Below are 16,464 nucleotides of genomic sequence, written 5' to 3' on the forward strand. Positions count from 1 at the left end.
GCTATTCAATATTGAGGTGGAGTTAATGGTTGACAAAGGAGAAATCACTTCTAGAGTTTCTACATCAAATTTCAAGGTTGCGACCGAGTGTCATTAGTGCGGTTTTTGGGCGTTTTCTTGCAATCTGTAAGTTGGGTTGGGTTGAAATTTTCTGAGCATATAGAAGGCTTATACTGGTATTTGGGTGCAAAATTTCACACTAAGTGGACGGTTGGATCAAAAGTTACAGCTTGTCAAAGCTCACTGGCTAGGATTAGGGCTTGTTAAGAAAAACAAAAACAACTTAATTATAAAAGAAATAAAGCAATTGGAATATTGTATGGTTAAAATGACTATGAGGAGTGTTTTTAAATACTTGGAAATTGATATTTCAATTATATTCTTCATACATGGATAAAATCTATTAGGATTTCTTTGTTATTTGCAAAAACAACTATACCTTCCACAGTCAGATACCCAGTGTATTCCCGAACAAGACAGTACGTAATACGACAACGTCCGTGATGAAGAATTAAAAGGATGTCTATAGGATTGAGTATGCGGAGTGAATGAAATTTATTGGATTAATCTAACAAGACAGTTAATGGACACAAGATTGTGAGTATAAAGAGGTATCGAAGATTAGCAGTTTGGGTTATTCGGGGTTCTTTGTAACGTCTAGAGACCTACCGACTGGGGCAAAAAGGACTTCAGCGAGCAGTTGAAGGGCATTCGTATAGATTTACGGTATATTCTTGCAGTCATTTATATTCCAACAGTCAAAAACCGATAGACTGCTTGAATATTGGTGAATCTCCATACTACCTTCTACAACCAGACACCCGGTGCGTTCCCGAGCACGAAAGTACGTAATACGACAACGGATCACAAGAATCTTGAGTATTTCATATTAGCTTATGTTTTGAATTATTGCCAGACTCATTCGAACATGTCTTTGTGAAGATTTGAGTTCAATATTACTTATTGGCCAAAAAAACAAGGTTTTTTTTATGCCTTTTTTAAACGTTCTTATCTTGCATCTAAAGAAGGAGATGTAGCTTTTGATCTAAAAAAGATAATTTTATTGAAGCTAGAATAATTTCATCTTCGAGCAGTGAAATCAACATTGATTGTTGATTCAACTTTTCTCAAAGAAATTTAATCAAGTATGTCCTTTGATGCTCTTATTTATGATATTAAGAATATTTCTTTTAAGTCTCATGATACTTCTAAGTAAGAGTTCAAGAACAACCTACTTTATTTCAAAAGATGCCTATATATGCCAAAAAGAGAAATTTATTTATGTATTCTTCAAGTACGTCACAACTTTCTAGTAACAGGATATTTTAGATATAACAAGACTTTAGAACTAATATCTAAAGATTTTTGGTGGCCGCAAATAAAGAAGGCTATAAAAGAATTTATTTAATTATATGACATTTGTTTAAGGTCAAAAACTCATCAGCATTGACCTTATAGACTTCTTCAACCATTACTTATTCTTGAATAACCATGGTCTTTTATTTCTATGGATTTTATTACAAATCTTCTAGTCTCAAGATTGTGTGATTCTATATTTGTGATAATAGATTATTTTACCAAAATGGCACATTTTGTACCATACACAAAATCTATCATAGGTGAAGAAATTGCTAAATTTTTCATTGACTATATTTATTAATATCATGGATTATCAAAAGATATTATATTAGATAGAAGGACTCAATTTATATCAAGATTTTGGAGAATTCTTTCTAAGATTTTAAAGGTAGACATAAAGATTTATTTGACTTTTCATCCTCAAACTGATGGACAAATAGAGCATGTAAACCAAGTTTTGGAGAAATAATTAAAGTGTAACATTAATTATCAACAAGACAATTAGAGAATCCTCTTGCCATCGGTAGAGTTTGCTTATAATAATACGATACATTCTTCTATGTAACAAACACATTTCTTTGCCAATCATGGTTATCATCCATACCTTGATACTTTTGACTTTTCAAAAGTTGACAATTCTATGAAAAAAGGTTTAACAGGCTTTTTGTTAGAGCTACATGCAACAATGAAGGTACAAGTAAAAGAAACTCAAGAATAACAAAAGATCAATACAAATGCCTATTAAAAAGAACAACGATAATTCAATGTAGGAGACAACGTATGATTACTTTGTTGTAATATTAAGACTACTTATTTTTGTAATAAGTTAAACTACCGCTGTCATATTACGTGCTATCTTGCTTGAGAACGCATTGGACGTCTGGCTGTAGGAGATAGTATGGTGTTTCGCTAGTACTCAAACAGTCTATCGAGTTTTTGACTACCCAAATACAATCTATATCGGATTGCAATATAAAAGCTTAATTCCAATATAAAATGCCTAAAGACCCTATATAACTTTAATCTCTTTTGTTATTTTTATTTTATTTTATTTATTTTATGTTTTTTTATTTTATCTTTTTTATTAATTACCTTAATCCTAGACCGTGAACTTTGGCAAGCTGTGATCCTCAATCTGTCCTTCCGACTTGTTGTGAAACATCTATCATTAGTATCTTTGCAAGCCCTTTCGAATGCTCAAGAAGTTCCAGTTCAACTCCGCTTACAGATTGTGAGGCTATGCTGCAATCCGCAGCGATGTCCCTTGGCCGTTCGCCAATATTCCTCTTATCCATGTCAATAGGTCCCCAGTTATCATAGAAACCTTAAACAACCTCCAATTTACCAACTTCTAATACCTCTTTAAATTGTTGGCAGATATCCTCTATCCTTACAGTCAGATTAACACAACTACGCATGCATTCAGCATACTCAACCTTCTAGACAACTCTGAATTTCAACCACAGAAGTATCTCCCATTCCATCAACAATTAAGAGTATCAATCTTTCCTCTCTTACGAAAAAATCCAATTCACCAATATAACACTGACTTTCACCAATCCCCTCCTCTCAGTCTCTCCAAAATCCTATATATAAAAAAAATCCCAATTCTTCATCTTTTTCCAAAAGCATGAAGCTAGCTCTCCGACCTAAAATCTCGATTCTCAAAAAATCCATTTCTTAACCTACCCTCTTCTTTTATCCTGAGAAGATCCTATTCTTCCACCTTGGACTCCCCGAATTGGAACAGCTGACCCCCACTTTTTCCTCCCTATTTTTGCCTTTAAGAGATCGTTTTTACAGAAAGGACATTCTCGGAATGGCACAAAGAACGGAACAGCCTGAAACGAAATCGAAGCCCCGTAATTGGACTGCATTGGATTGCCCAACCAAGTGAGGTCTCATACTAGGTAAGAGGCCTGTAATAGAACTTGGATTAGATGTCTTCTGAAATTGGATCTAATTGGCTCTCCAAACCAGGCTCACCTGACGTTGAGTTGGTCCTTTCCCTTCCTGCTGACTCCTGTTACTAGAATCCAACAGAGCATTTTGTTATTAGTGAGTATGCCTCGGCTCACTATAACAGGGTGACTGAACCTGGCCTCTCAATATTTGCACTGGAATTGGCCGCCGCTTCTAACATCCAAGGTGACTAAATATTAATAAATCTTCTTCATTTATATTTTCATCATATAGACGTGTTACAACATGACACCGCAGGCTTGAATCTTTTCCTATTCATAGATAAATCAATCCAGTTGTTTATCAATTATATCTACTAGAGGCAATGAAAATCCATCTTGTCTTCTATGTATCTCTTCTTGAATCATATGAGACTATGAACATACTAAGAAGAAGACAAGTTCTACTTCTTTTTATAGAAGTGGACAATAATAAAGAAAGACTTCAAAGTAGAAGAAGTTCTAGACTCAAGGTGGTGCGGAAATAAATTAGAATATCTTGTCCATTGGGGTAGATATGATATTAGTGAATGTACATGGGAGCCAGTAAAAAATCTTGCAAATGTAGCAAAGGTGGTGGTGGCTTTTCATCGACCACATCCATCTAAATGAAGATAAAAAATAGTAAGTCTTTACTATAAAAGTTACAAGGTCCAAAAAAAATTATATTCTACTTTCTATCTTTCTTTGTAGCTTCTAAGTATTTGTGATGCTAAGAAGATGGAGAAGCAACAACCAGCAGATTCAATTCAAAAGCTTTCATTTGCGGACTAACCAAATGAGACATTATCATTATCACAACCCTCAAGACGACAAAATTGAGATGAAGTTCTCCAAAAATAACATGTCCTTTCTTGGATAGATGGTGAGATACAATGTGTTTGGTATCACAACCTTAGAAGAGACTCCAAATATTTGGTGATTTTATTAGAGATAGAAACAACTCTTGACGGTGTCTTAAATATTTTATTTGAAGGAAGTTACAAAAGCATCAAAAAAAACCAAATAAAAAAGTAGTCTTCTTGCCCTAATATACAACACTATTGATGGCTGAGAGGACCTATCCACTATCTTTGAAAAGAACAAAGATTGGAGTATATGAAAAATACAATTCGTCACATCTTGAATTTCTTCAATATATGAAGATTATTTCTTATAGAACTTGTCTCTAGAAAGGAGGTAATGTCACAGACATACATATGTAAATCAATAATTACTAATATGATTTAGATAATAATAGATAAAAATAGATTTATTCTATAGTATCTTCTATAAAAGCTTTCTAGAAGCTTCATAGATTTTTCTTTGATTTTATAAGTATCTTTAATTGATTTTTTAGATTAAAAATGTGGTCATTAGTTGGCCATGTGCTACACATATTGATAGCTTGAAGAATAAGCTAACTACTTGGCCCGCACATAGAAAACTTGCCTTGTAAGCTAAAGCATGTGTCTTATAAAGTCAATACATATTAGAGGTCCTACAAAACATCGCCACGTAGCTTTTAATTAGATAGTATATATAGAAGCAAGAGTGAAACCCTCTTCACTCTTTTCAACTCTTTTCTTGCTTCTAGTGTAGATTTAAGAGTTTCTAATTTCTTTGTCATTTGATAATAGCCATTCCAATTTTCTTTTAATATACATACTATTTTATTTCTATTTTTTTTATTTTTCTTTTGACATAGATTTTTCAAGTTTATGCATCTTCTTCCAGTTCATGTCCTTGATACAAATGCTTAAAATGAATCTCTACTTATAATCCTTATATAACACAAGTCTATATTCTAACCACATAGAATTTTTAGTATGAATACACAAACAACTAGTCTAATCAACAATATCCAATTAGCATATGGATACTTATCTTGTTAGGCCATATGATGGCTTAGTAGGCTACAATGGCTAAATGGTATTGCCACCAACAAATATTGGCTACAACTTATCAATTGGTAAAGCGGTGTTGTGTTGTGGTTCGGCTACTATGTGAAAATAATGTAATTATGTATTTAATATATAATTTATTAAGTAACATGGTGAGAGCTATGTTAGTAGATTTTAGTTGATTGTAGAATATAATTTGATTATTACTTTGAGAAGAGGGTATTTAAAAAGATTACTATAGAATTTGTATAACTTTAATTTCTCTTTGATAGTGGCTTTTAAGATTGGTTTTGGTTGATAGTAACTTCTAAATATTTAGAGTCATCTTTATTGGACATTGGTGACATTTGAAAATTTATTTTGGTTCTTTTATTTGGTGTTTAGAGCATACATTATATAAATCTTATAAGAAAAAGGATTGAAGAAGGATTTTGGTAGCAAAGGGAGTAATTAGGGCACCAATATAGATGAATGGAGATGAAAAATAAAAATCTCCATTCCTATTGGTCAAAAATCATGACCAATGGGCTTTGAGGAGGCTGCCTGAGGCCATATTAGGGATTAGGATTAGTTTCTCGAGGCATTCCAACTTTAAAGGCTACGATCAGAAGGTTTAGGTTTTTGATTAAGATTTTGGTGCAAGTTTTGTGTCATTTGGGGTTTTTATGAAGAAGTTATAGGTGCTCAAAGTTAAGGTGTTAGTTTTGGACCTATTGTCACTCTTTTGGACATAACACATGCGTTCGGATGGCAATTGAGGATCGGCGACCGTGACTGAAGAGATCACTTTTGCGGCTATACTTTTCACATACTGCTTACTGGATTCTAAGTTAAGGTGAAGGATTTATTGGATTTTGAAGTCAGCACATGCAATCTAAGGGTAGTAAGTAAACCGATTTACTAGTGTTTGTCTCTTGAGCTATATCTTGAGCAATTTTGTGAGGTTTTGGCTCAAAATTTCAAAGAATGTGTAATTTCATGTTAGTAAACTTTATGCATAATTTTTATGACATTTGGAGTTCGGGTTTTGAGAAATAAGGAAAATAGTTTTCAAGTACTTGTAAATTAGGGTTTGGAGTGTCTGCTAGGGTTTCTTAGATGCTAGAAGATCGGGAGTGAATTTGCCGTTGGTTTTTTTTGAGGTATAAGTTAAGGGTAAATTCTACCTATCTTGTAAATTTGAAACAAACTGAACGGTTCGATCAATAGTTATGATTTTCTAAAGTTTAGGATGAGAAAAACCTTTGCAAGAAAAATATGTTTTAAAGGAATTTAGTTATATTTGGAGTTTTATACAAAAATAAAGGAGTTTTGGAAGCCAAGAAAAGAATCATATAAAGGTTTAAGGTACACTCTTTACAGCTAGATACCCAGTGTATTCCCAGATAGCAAATCACGCCATATGACAGCGGTGTCATAATACGTGAAGTCTTGCTTGAGAATGCTCCGAGCACCTGGTTGTGGAAGGTAGAATAGAAATTGCAACAACAAAATTCTAACCATAATAGAATACTAACTAAACTTTAATTAGACCATAATAATGTTAAGCAAGCTTTAATCAAATTCAAAGAAACCTCAAAAAAATTTCAAAGAAATAATAAGAAATCTTAAAGAAATATTAGAATGATCACAAATATCTCTCAAATACATCTCAATTCAATCTTAATTTAATTCTAATTAAATCCTATTGGACTTCATTCAAAATTTAGGCCAAAACTTATTAAATCTTAAACTCTAAAAAAATCCTAATAAAATCCTAAATCCTAAACCAAACCATCCTAATGAATGAACCGTTGATCTTAAACCAAATCTTAAACCCTAAACCATCCTAAACCAAATCTTAAACCCTAAACCAAACCCTAAACAAACCTTAAACCAAATCCCAACCAAACTCTAAATAAAATCCTAAATCCTAAAGTAAACCCTAAACAAATCTTAAACCAAATTCTAAATAAACCCTAAATCAAACCCTAAACCCTAAATCCTAAACCAAACCATAAACCCTAAATCAAACCCTAAATAAACCTTAAACCAAATCTCAACAAAACCCTAAATCAAATCCTAAACCCTAAACCAAATCCTAAATAAATCCTAGTAATTTTTATAATATAATTAAACCTCAATAACTAATGAATGAACCATTGATCTTAACTCAAAATTTGCATACTTCTTAAAAACTAAATTTAAAACAAGCACAAAAAATTTGAAAAGGGATCGAAATTACCAAATAGACGATAACCTCAAAAGTGTACTCAGATATTGGTCGGCCTCCTTCTCCAACCTTGATGCTAATCTCCTAGAGCAAATATCTCTCCTTTTCACCGTTCGATTGATCTCAAAATTCTTATACAAATAGAAAAACAAGTCTAATATCCTCTCACACAAATTTCACTCTAATTCAATAAGTAGATTGCAAGAAATCTTTAAAAATTCTCACTAGACCTAAAATTCTACTTTCAGAGACCTTGACTCACTTAAACCTCAATAATCCTGAATTCAACCATTAGATCGTATTCAAATTCACAACACACATTGAACACAACTATAACCATTAACCTATAAAATTTTACTTATAGATCTATTAAAAAACTCTTAAAATCACCCAAAACATAAATCTTATTTTATTTCACAAAAATCAAGTCATCCAAAACAAACCTTAACTTTGCAAAGCTCTTTCAAAGTCAATTTAGATTCAAATCACCCAAATCCAATGCTCATAGAAACCTTATTCAATCTTCTATCAAATCCTACTCTCTGATCTACCAAAGAGACCTAAAATTATCGTCGAGACTTAGTTTTGTGCCTCAGAGTCTGATTTCAACCCTGATTCATAACCGGCCCTCTTTCGGTATCAACATCTAGTTTTTCTAAGTAATTTTTACTAGAATTTACTCTTAATTTCCTCCTAAAGATGTTTATATCATTTATTTTTTCAATCTACCTTATTTTGCCTTATTTTTGGCCCTACAAAGTAAATAGAAGCTATTTTTTTTAAAAGGGCAGTATTACTACTAAAAGTTTTACTACCTTCTTATCTTTTATCCATATTATTCTACTTTTTCTTTTAACTTGACTCTTCTATAATAAGATCCATATTATCATCTTTCACCATATAGTTGTGTTACAACACGATAGTAGTGTCAACCACCCATTCTACTTTATGTCTAGTAGGAGTTATATACTCTATTAATACTCCTACTTAATGACATATTAAATTAACTCAATTTGATGATGTCCATCATCTCCTTGAATTTACAATATTTCCCACAAGTTAGACCTTTGGTCAAAACATCTACAACCATGACTTAAGTTCTACAAAAAATTAAGTTAATGTTGCCATTCTCAATCTTCTCATAAACAAAATGATGCTGAATTTTAACATACTTAGTATAAGCATGGAATATAAGATTCTTTGAAAGAAAAATGCAACTTTAATTATCACTGAAAATAGTCAAATGATCCTCTGGGAAAACCCAATGTCTTTAAAAACGCCTGTGGATATTGCCACAATACCATTTACTTGGCGTACAAAAACCCTAAAATTTGGAATGACACAAATTTTGTGCGTGTAGTCCAATTATTTGTGCACTTAGCCGATGTGTGGGGATAGCAGAAATTTTTGTGCCCCTAATTACAATTCACATTTCGAGAACTGTCGGCTGTCATGTCAGTCTCGCAATGCACACACTACTCGACACTCTTGCTACTCTGTTTTGACTATGAGCCAGGATTGCAACAATCAACAGGAGGCAGTGGACCGCGCACAAGCAGAAAGGAATGCGCATGAAGTTGAGGATGGAATCGCGATTGAGGAAGGTGCGCATGAAGAAGGTGAAGACGAAGAGGACGAGGCAGTGGAGTGCGCGCAGGAAGAAGGGAATGCGCATGAAGTTGAGGAAGGATTTGCGATTACGGAAGGTGATGCGCATAGTGATCCGCACGACGAAGGTGACGAGCGTGAGGAGAGGGACGCGCATGAGGACGACGAAGTGGCGTCCGTGCAGCTCATGACCATCATGAAAGGTGTCAAACCTGCAAGCTTTGAGACTCGGGAGGCTTTTCTGAGTCATTATAGAAAGATTGCCCAAAACTAAGGTTATGTGTTGACCATTGGAAATAGCGCCAAACGACAAGGCCACAATGGTTGGATTCACTTGAAATGCAACCGTGGCGATCAGTGCCGCGACAGGAAACCGAATGCACCAACAAAAAGTAGCCTCGACAAAAGTCGCAAAACCGGTTCACGTTTGATTGCGTGTCCTTGCCTGATCGTAGGGACACAAAAGAATGGTTGTTGGATTGCCGATATACGGAATGTGCAACATAATCATTCCCCAACTAGAGGTTGAGAAATTGCAATCCATCCTTTTGCACATTGCCTTATCAACAAAGACAGAGAGACCGTCGCATGCATGACATAGGCCGGTTCAGCACCATAAAAGATCTTGTCTGCAATCAAAGTCATTGAAGAAAAAAGAAAACGTGAATGCGACGGAGAAAGAGAGGGACAAAAATTTGCGATTCTAAAGAACATCTACAATGCACGAGCAAAAATCAGTGAGGAGGAGCTGTCTGGGAGGAAACCATTCCAGCACCTACTGGAGAAGCTGCAACATGGCGGATACTATGAGAGGCATACTGTTGACACAAACGGAGCTCTGCAACGTCTCTTCTTCTCGCATCCGGAATCAATTGTTATGGCAGGTATCTTCTCCATTGTCTTTGTCATTGATGCTACATACAAAACCAATAGATACCAAATGCCATTGATCCATGTGATCGGAGTGACTAGTTGTGGTAAGAATTTCACGGTAGCAACTTGCCTTGTATCGTCGGAAGATGCCTCGTCCTATGGATGGTTGTTGCAATGCCTTTAATCAATTATGTCCAAGCAAATGTCGACCCTCGTCACAGACCGTGAATTAGGTCTCATATCAGCGATACGAACAGTGATGCTAGAAGCAAAAAACTTGTCATGTCGATGGCATATAAACAAGAACCTTGTTGCGAAAGCAAAGAAGCACTTTCAAACAGAGGAAACATGGACTTCGTTCATCCAAGAATGGGATGCTACAATAACTATGGTACAAACAAAAGAGTGGTTTTGGGAGAAAATGGGACGCCTGAAGGTGATGAATCCGGCTGCGTTTGCTTATCTGGAATCCGCTTGGTTACAGTATGTTGAGATGTTTGCCGCATACGCGGTCGATGAGGTGATGCACTTCGGGATCAACACAACGTCAAGGGTAGAAGGATCCCATGCTACCCTTAAAGCTCAACTTCGCGCATCAATTGGCAACATTGTTACTATATCTGAAAGTGTTGAACTTGTCATTAATATTCAGCTACACGAGATTCAAACTGAGCTCCGTCGCAACCAAATCTCATCGACACACTGTCATGACGGGGAGTTTTTATTGTCGGATCTTTGAGGAAACATCGCAATTGGAGTAATGGATTTAATAATGGAAAATGTTACGGCAATGCGTGCTGATATGCAAAAGTTCTTAGGTACAGATTTTGTCTGTCATCATCGGCTACGAAAAACGAATGGCCTTCCTTGCTACCATGAATTGGTCTACCCTGTTGTCAACGAAACACCAATACCGTTGGATTCAATTCATCAATTTTGGAAGACTTTGACATTGGTACCAAACGATGTGAAAGAATCACATACTGAATTGGAGAGCGTGCTCTGCCGCATACAGGCTCATTTCAAGATGACCTCATCGAATGCTGTCAGGAAGCAAATCCTTGGACAGCTGGATGCAATTGCACATTCCAAGAAGCGATTTGCCAACGTCACGGAGCCTGCAGTCGTCGTTTCAACCAGAGGTCGTTCTTCTAGAACCAAGCGCCTTCCAAGTGCATTTGAGATAGCAAAGAAGAAAGCCAAAAGATCCAAGGGCAAGGAAAGTACTAAAGCTATTCCAATTGGTAACAACAGCAGGAAGTCGTCCAACGAGGTCACTATTGTGGAAGCCAAGGATCCAAAGATTGCCGGATTGGAGCAGAGAATCCGCGACAGTTACGAGAGTAGGACCGATGTACAAGGCGACGGCAATTGTGGATTCCGTGTTGTTGAACATTTTGCAATGGGAAACAAGAAATTGTGGAGTCAAGTCTAGAAAAGGCTTTCTGATCACCTGAAAGCAAATTTTGCGCAATATGTTGCCAGCATCTGAAAAGATCAATTGAACAAAGTAGCCGACGCGTTGGTATGCAGCCGAAGTCCAACTCCTGTAAGCAAATATTTCACTTGTCCAAAAATGGCAATTATGGCAGCAAATGCGTACAACACACCATTTGCATTCTTGTGCAATAACAACGCTAGCATGCTCTACTTCCCTACCAATGTTGCACCCCCTTCAAATGTCAAACCGAAAAGCGCTTCTGTAAATGCAATTCTGTTCCACAAATCGCACTTCTAGGTACTTTTGTTGAAGGCAGGCTGTTGAAGGGTCGAACCAACTTGGGCATGCATGTGCATTGCACAAGCGAGGAACTGGGAGGCACTGTTTGGAGAACGAATTGAGAAATTATCGGGTGACAGGAGCACAACGATGGAGATAATGAATGAAGACAATGAATTGGTGGTTATTTTTTAGATTTTGAGTTTTGTGCGCTTAGCCTATTTATTTGTGTGATTAGCAAAATTATATTTTATTTGTGTGCTTAGCATATTTTTGATGTGGACAGAAAAATTTTGTGGGCCGAGTAAAGGGTGTTGTGGCAATAGCCATTCCTTAAAAAACCTTTGAAGCCAGATTGCCTCCTTTGTTGCATTAGCTATTATATATTTTACTTTGGTGGTAGATAATGCGACTCTTGGTTGCTTTTTACTAATCCAACTAATTGCACGACCAGCCAACAAGAATGTATAAGTAGTGGTTGAACATTGTGTATCAATATCTCTTGCATAATTTGCATCACTATAACCAACCACTTACAAACTCAAAGAACTTCCACCATATTGTAGTACATGATTTGATGTGCCTTAAAGATATTGCAAAATACGTTTTACATATATCCAATATTGTAGGCCAAGATTTGTATTGGCTAACAACTTCTATTGGATATGAAATATCAGCCTAAGTGCCTATCATTACATAGACGAAACTGCCCACTATATTTTAGTATAGAATCTCCTTCATTACTTCAATCTACTCAAGAATCTATAGATTCATGTCTCTTAATAATTTATTATTAGAATTCAAAGGTGTAGCTAAAAATTTATAATTTTTCATGCTAAATCTTTCAAGGATATTTTTTACATACTTTTACTAATTAAGGTAGATTTTACAAATCTTTTGGTTTTTCATAATCTGCATATCCAAAATATAGTGGATTTCTTCCAAATCCTTCATTTCAAACCTCTTAGCTAAGTTTTTCTTCATTTCTAAGAAAATTTCCTTATTATTAGACACAAGCATTAAGTCATCTACATAGAGTGTAATGATGATGAAGAATCCATTAGTTGTCCACAATATATAAATGTTAGGATGAGCATGGCTTCTTTTTAAACTTTGTGAGGCAAAATAATCATCTATCTTTCTATACCATACCTTAGAAGATTATTTGAGCCCATAGAGATTTTTAGAGAATTTACACACCAATCCCTCTTCACCCTCTAATATATAGCCTTTTGATTGCTCCATATATATCTCCTCTTTAAGATTTCTATTTAAAAATGTTGTCTTGACATCTATTTGATGAACTTTCAATTCTTCAACTACAGCTAGTGCAAGAAGTATATAAATTGAGGTTATTTTTGCCACTAAAGCAAAAGTCTCATTGTAATTAATATCTTTTTTTTATGCATAACCTTTTGCAATGAGTCTTACCTTGTAGTATTCCACTGAATCATTTGCATTATATTTGATCTTAAAAATCTATATGCAAACCAAATCTATCTATTTTTCAAAATCAATCTATTTTCAAACATCTTAGCTAATTGATTTTTTATTTGCTAGTAATGGTATTAAAATCCAAGTTTTGTTGTCAATGAGACTTTGATACTCTCAATCCATTGCTTCTTTCTACTTCCAAGTATCATTCCTTCCCATAGCTTCTGTGATAGTAGCTAATTTTTCAGTGCTTGTGTAAAAAGTATGTGCTATACTCGCTAAAGATATGAATAACTTTGAAGGAATCCAAGCCAATATTAATTCATCAATCATTTGTTGTTGTGCCAAAAATCAAGCTCTTGTATGCATTATTATAAGTAAAGGTGGAAGTGGAGGTAGGATTAGAGGTGGATTTAAAGTCACACATTATTATCTAAGTGTTTGAGCTTAAGTTCAAATATCTCAAACAAAAGATGAAGATTCCATAGTTAATTATTGGTGACCTTTATTAATGTCCAAATCTCCTATTGTATCTTCAATTTTACTTTTTGAATTTGATGAAGATTCTATAGGCTCAATTTTAATCCTTGTTTCTTGAGATATATCAATAAAAACCTCCAAAGTCTCTTCCATTTACTTAGAATCTTCACACTCAACAAAGTTAATATTACAATTCTTAATTATGGAGCCATTTTCAACATCATATAAACAATAGCACTTAATATCTTCAACATAGCCCAAAAATATATATTTTTGACTTTTAGAGCGAAGTTTTGTGTGTTTTTTATCTGAAACATATATATATTTGTATTACATCCAAAGATACAATGGTATTGTACTCAAGGTTTTATACTTGACCAAACTTCTTTGGGTGTTTTTCTTTCTAGAGCAGTTGTAGGAGCTTCATTAAGGACTATGTTGTAGTATTAATAGCTTCTACCTACTATATATTCAAAAGTTGTTTATGCTATAATATACACCTCGTACTCTCAAATAATATCCAATACTTGCCTTGTGCAACTCCATTTTTTTGAGGCATATAAGGTATTGAAAATTATCTTCAATGCCATATTGCTAACAAAACTGTTTAAAGGCCTTAAATGTATGTTCTCCACCATTGTCTGTATGCAATTTTTGAATCTTTAAGCCTATTTTTTTTTCAATTGAAGCCTTAAAAACCCTAAAGTTATCAAATACTTCAAACCTTTGTTTCATAAAATATATAAAAAAAAAATTGAAAAATCGTCAATAAAAATAACAAAGTATTTTGCTCCTTTATGAGATGTTGTCTTCACAAGATCTTTTACATTGAAATGTATCAATTTCAAGAGTTTTGTTGCACAAGCACCACCTTTTGTTGGAAAAGCATCATGAATACATCCCTTGCAAAACTCTAACTTTGTGTCCTTGCTTATGTCCAAATCAGTGACCATATTAGTTGCTTGTAGTTTCTTCAAGCCCAAAATGCCAAGACAATATCGTTGATGCCAAAAATCAGCCTTGTTCAAAATCTGTTTCATCTCAATAACAAGAGAAGTCTTTTTATCTTCATCTAAAGATCTCAATAGCTTGTATAAGCTATCATGTCTAACATCTTTAATGGTTGTGTTGTCTTGTTTCATGAGACATGTATTAATGTTAAAATTGACTTTGTAACCTTGATCTGTCATTTTGCTAACAGAAAGAAAATTCTTAGCCAATCCTTCAATATATAAGATATCACGTACATCCTTGCAAACATTGTTGAAAATTGAAAAGAAAATTAATCCTTTATTTTAATGGAAAGACCAATATCATCACCTAAAAAGACTTTAGGATTTTGTGATAGGTCTTTATAACTTAAAAATCAACTTCAATTTCATGTCATGTGCTGAGAAGCAGCAAAATCAATGTACCATTCTTTGACACTCATAGTGATAGATAACGCAGCTACAAAGATAGATTCATCATCCTTTTAATCTTTCTTGTCTATTGTAATAGCCTGCTCTTTTTTAAAAGTCTTCTTTAACTTTCTTGTCCTTCTCCTTGGTTTGACACTCTCTTTCATAATGACCTTTTTTGCCACAATATATGTATTTGACATCCTTCTTGTAATCATATAAAGACCTTACATATATCAAATATAGGCAAATTACAATTGCAAATAATACCCTTTGGTCTATATCCTCCCATTTCTCCAACTCCTCTGGATCTATGGGTGACCCAGTAGGTTTTATGTATTTTCTTCAAAAAACCTTCCATAAACCCTTATCAATGAAGACAAATTGGATTTTTTTTTTCCACAAGCGCCAATTGTTTCCATCAAATTTTTCTATAATGTGGTACTCTATTGTAATTTTGTAAGAAATACGCCCTAAATAAAAGAATTAGAGAAATGGAAGAAGAAATAGAAGGTGAATAGAAATGAAATCTAGGTAAGATTTCACAACTACTTATAGACTTTTTGAGTATTAATAAAAAAATCTTAAAGAATTTCCAAAAATTTCTAAAATATTTTTAGAATATATGAAATTGTATCACTAGAATTTTCAAAAAAATTCAACTCAAAACTCCAAAAATTATGATTTTTAGAGGTTTTTGTGTGAAACTATATCTAAAAATTTGAAAAAAAATAAATTTGGAGTTCCTTGGTCTTGCTAGAGTTTTTTGGACTGTGTTAGCCCGCTTCCACTACCGAGTCCCATCACTACTGCCAGATCCTACTTTTGCTATCGAGTCTTGCCACTGCTACTACTAGGTCCTGTAGCTTCTAATCTAATTAGATCCAGCACCTATTGCTTGTAGCATTGAAATTTGAAAATGATCTTTTTCCTTCAAAATTAATGCTTTGTTGCTTCAATTAGGATTAATAGAAAAATTTATAACAAATAAATCATAATTAGATGAGGCTAAAATATCACATTTTTTTTGTATATATTAATATCTTAAATTAAATACTATTACAAAAAGACAAAAAGTACTTATTTCAATTCATATTTTCTTTTATACTTCTAGAAATGGTTTTTTTTTTTTTTACTTTCCATGCATATGAATATGTAATAAAATTTTGTAGTATCTTAGAAAATATCAAATTAGAAACAATAGTAATTTTAGGACATGTAAAATATTAAGTTCAAATACTAAACATTACATTAGGATTTACCTCAATTCATTATATGTTTTACATGGATGATTATGTTTTAAACGATGTTAAAATTAATAATCAAATCAAACTTTCACCTTCGAACTTGAAAAAAATTGTATTCTTTTATTAAATAAATAAAATAAAAATAAAAAATTACATTAATTTCTATAAATAGGTTAATTGAATATCAAGCCAATTCGTAATATTTCCAATCAACTGGAGGAGTACATAGTAAAACTGAATGGATTGTTATCATTATTAACTCGACACAAACAAATCATATTCAATAA

The 16,464-nt window shown here is 33.8% G+C and overlaps 1 protein-coding gene across 1 annotated transcript; it reads left to right on the forward strand.

Annotated features, from left to right (window-relative positions):
* Positions 1-9,296: 9,296 nt before the first annotated feature.
* LOC141045589 (uncharacterized) lies at positions 9,297-10,807 on the forward strand. Its single transcript, XM_073535182.2, has 2 exons — positions 9,297-9,907; positions 10,381-10,807. The coding sequence occupies exons 1-2, from the start codon at positions 9,743-9,745 to the stop codon at positions 10,633-10,635; spliced, it is 420 nt and encodes a 139-aa protein (XP_073391283.2). The 5' UTR covers positions 9,297-9,742; the 3' UTR covers positions 10,636-10,807.
* Positions 10,808-16,464: the final 5,657 nt, after the last annotated feature.

Source organism: Physcomitrium patens, chromosome 7 (assembly GCF_059467195.1).
Source record: "Physcomitrium patens ecotype Gransden chromosome 7, ASM5946719v1, whole genome shotgun sequence".
In the NCBI taxonomy this organism is placed as follows: domain Eukaryota; kingdom Viridiplantae; phylum Streptophyta; class Bryopsida; order Funariales; family Funariaceae; genus Physcomitrium; species Physcomitrium patens.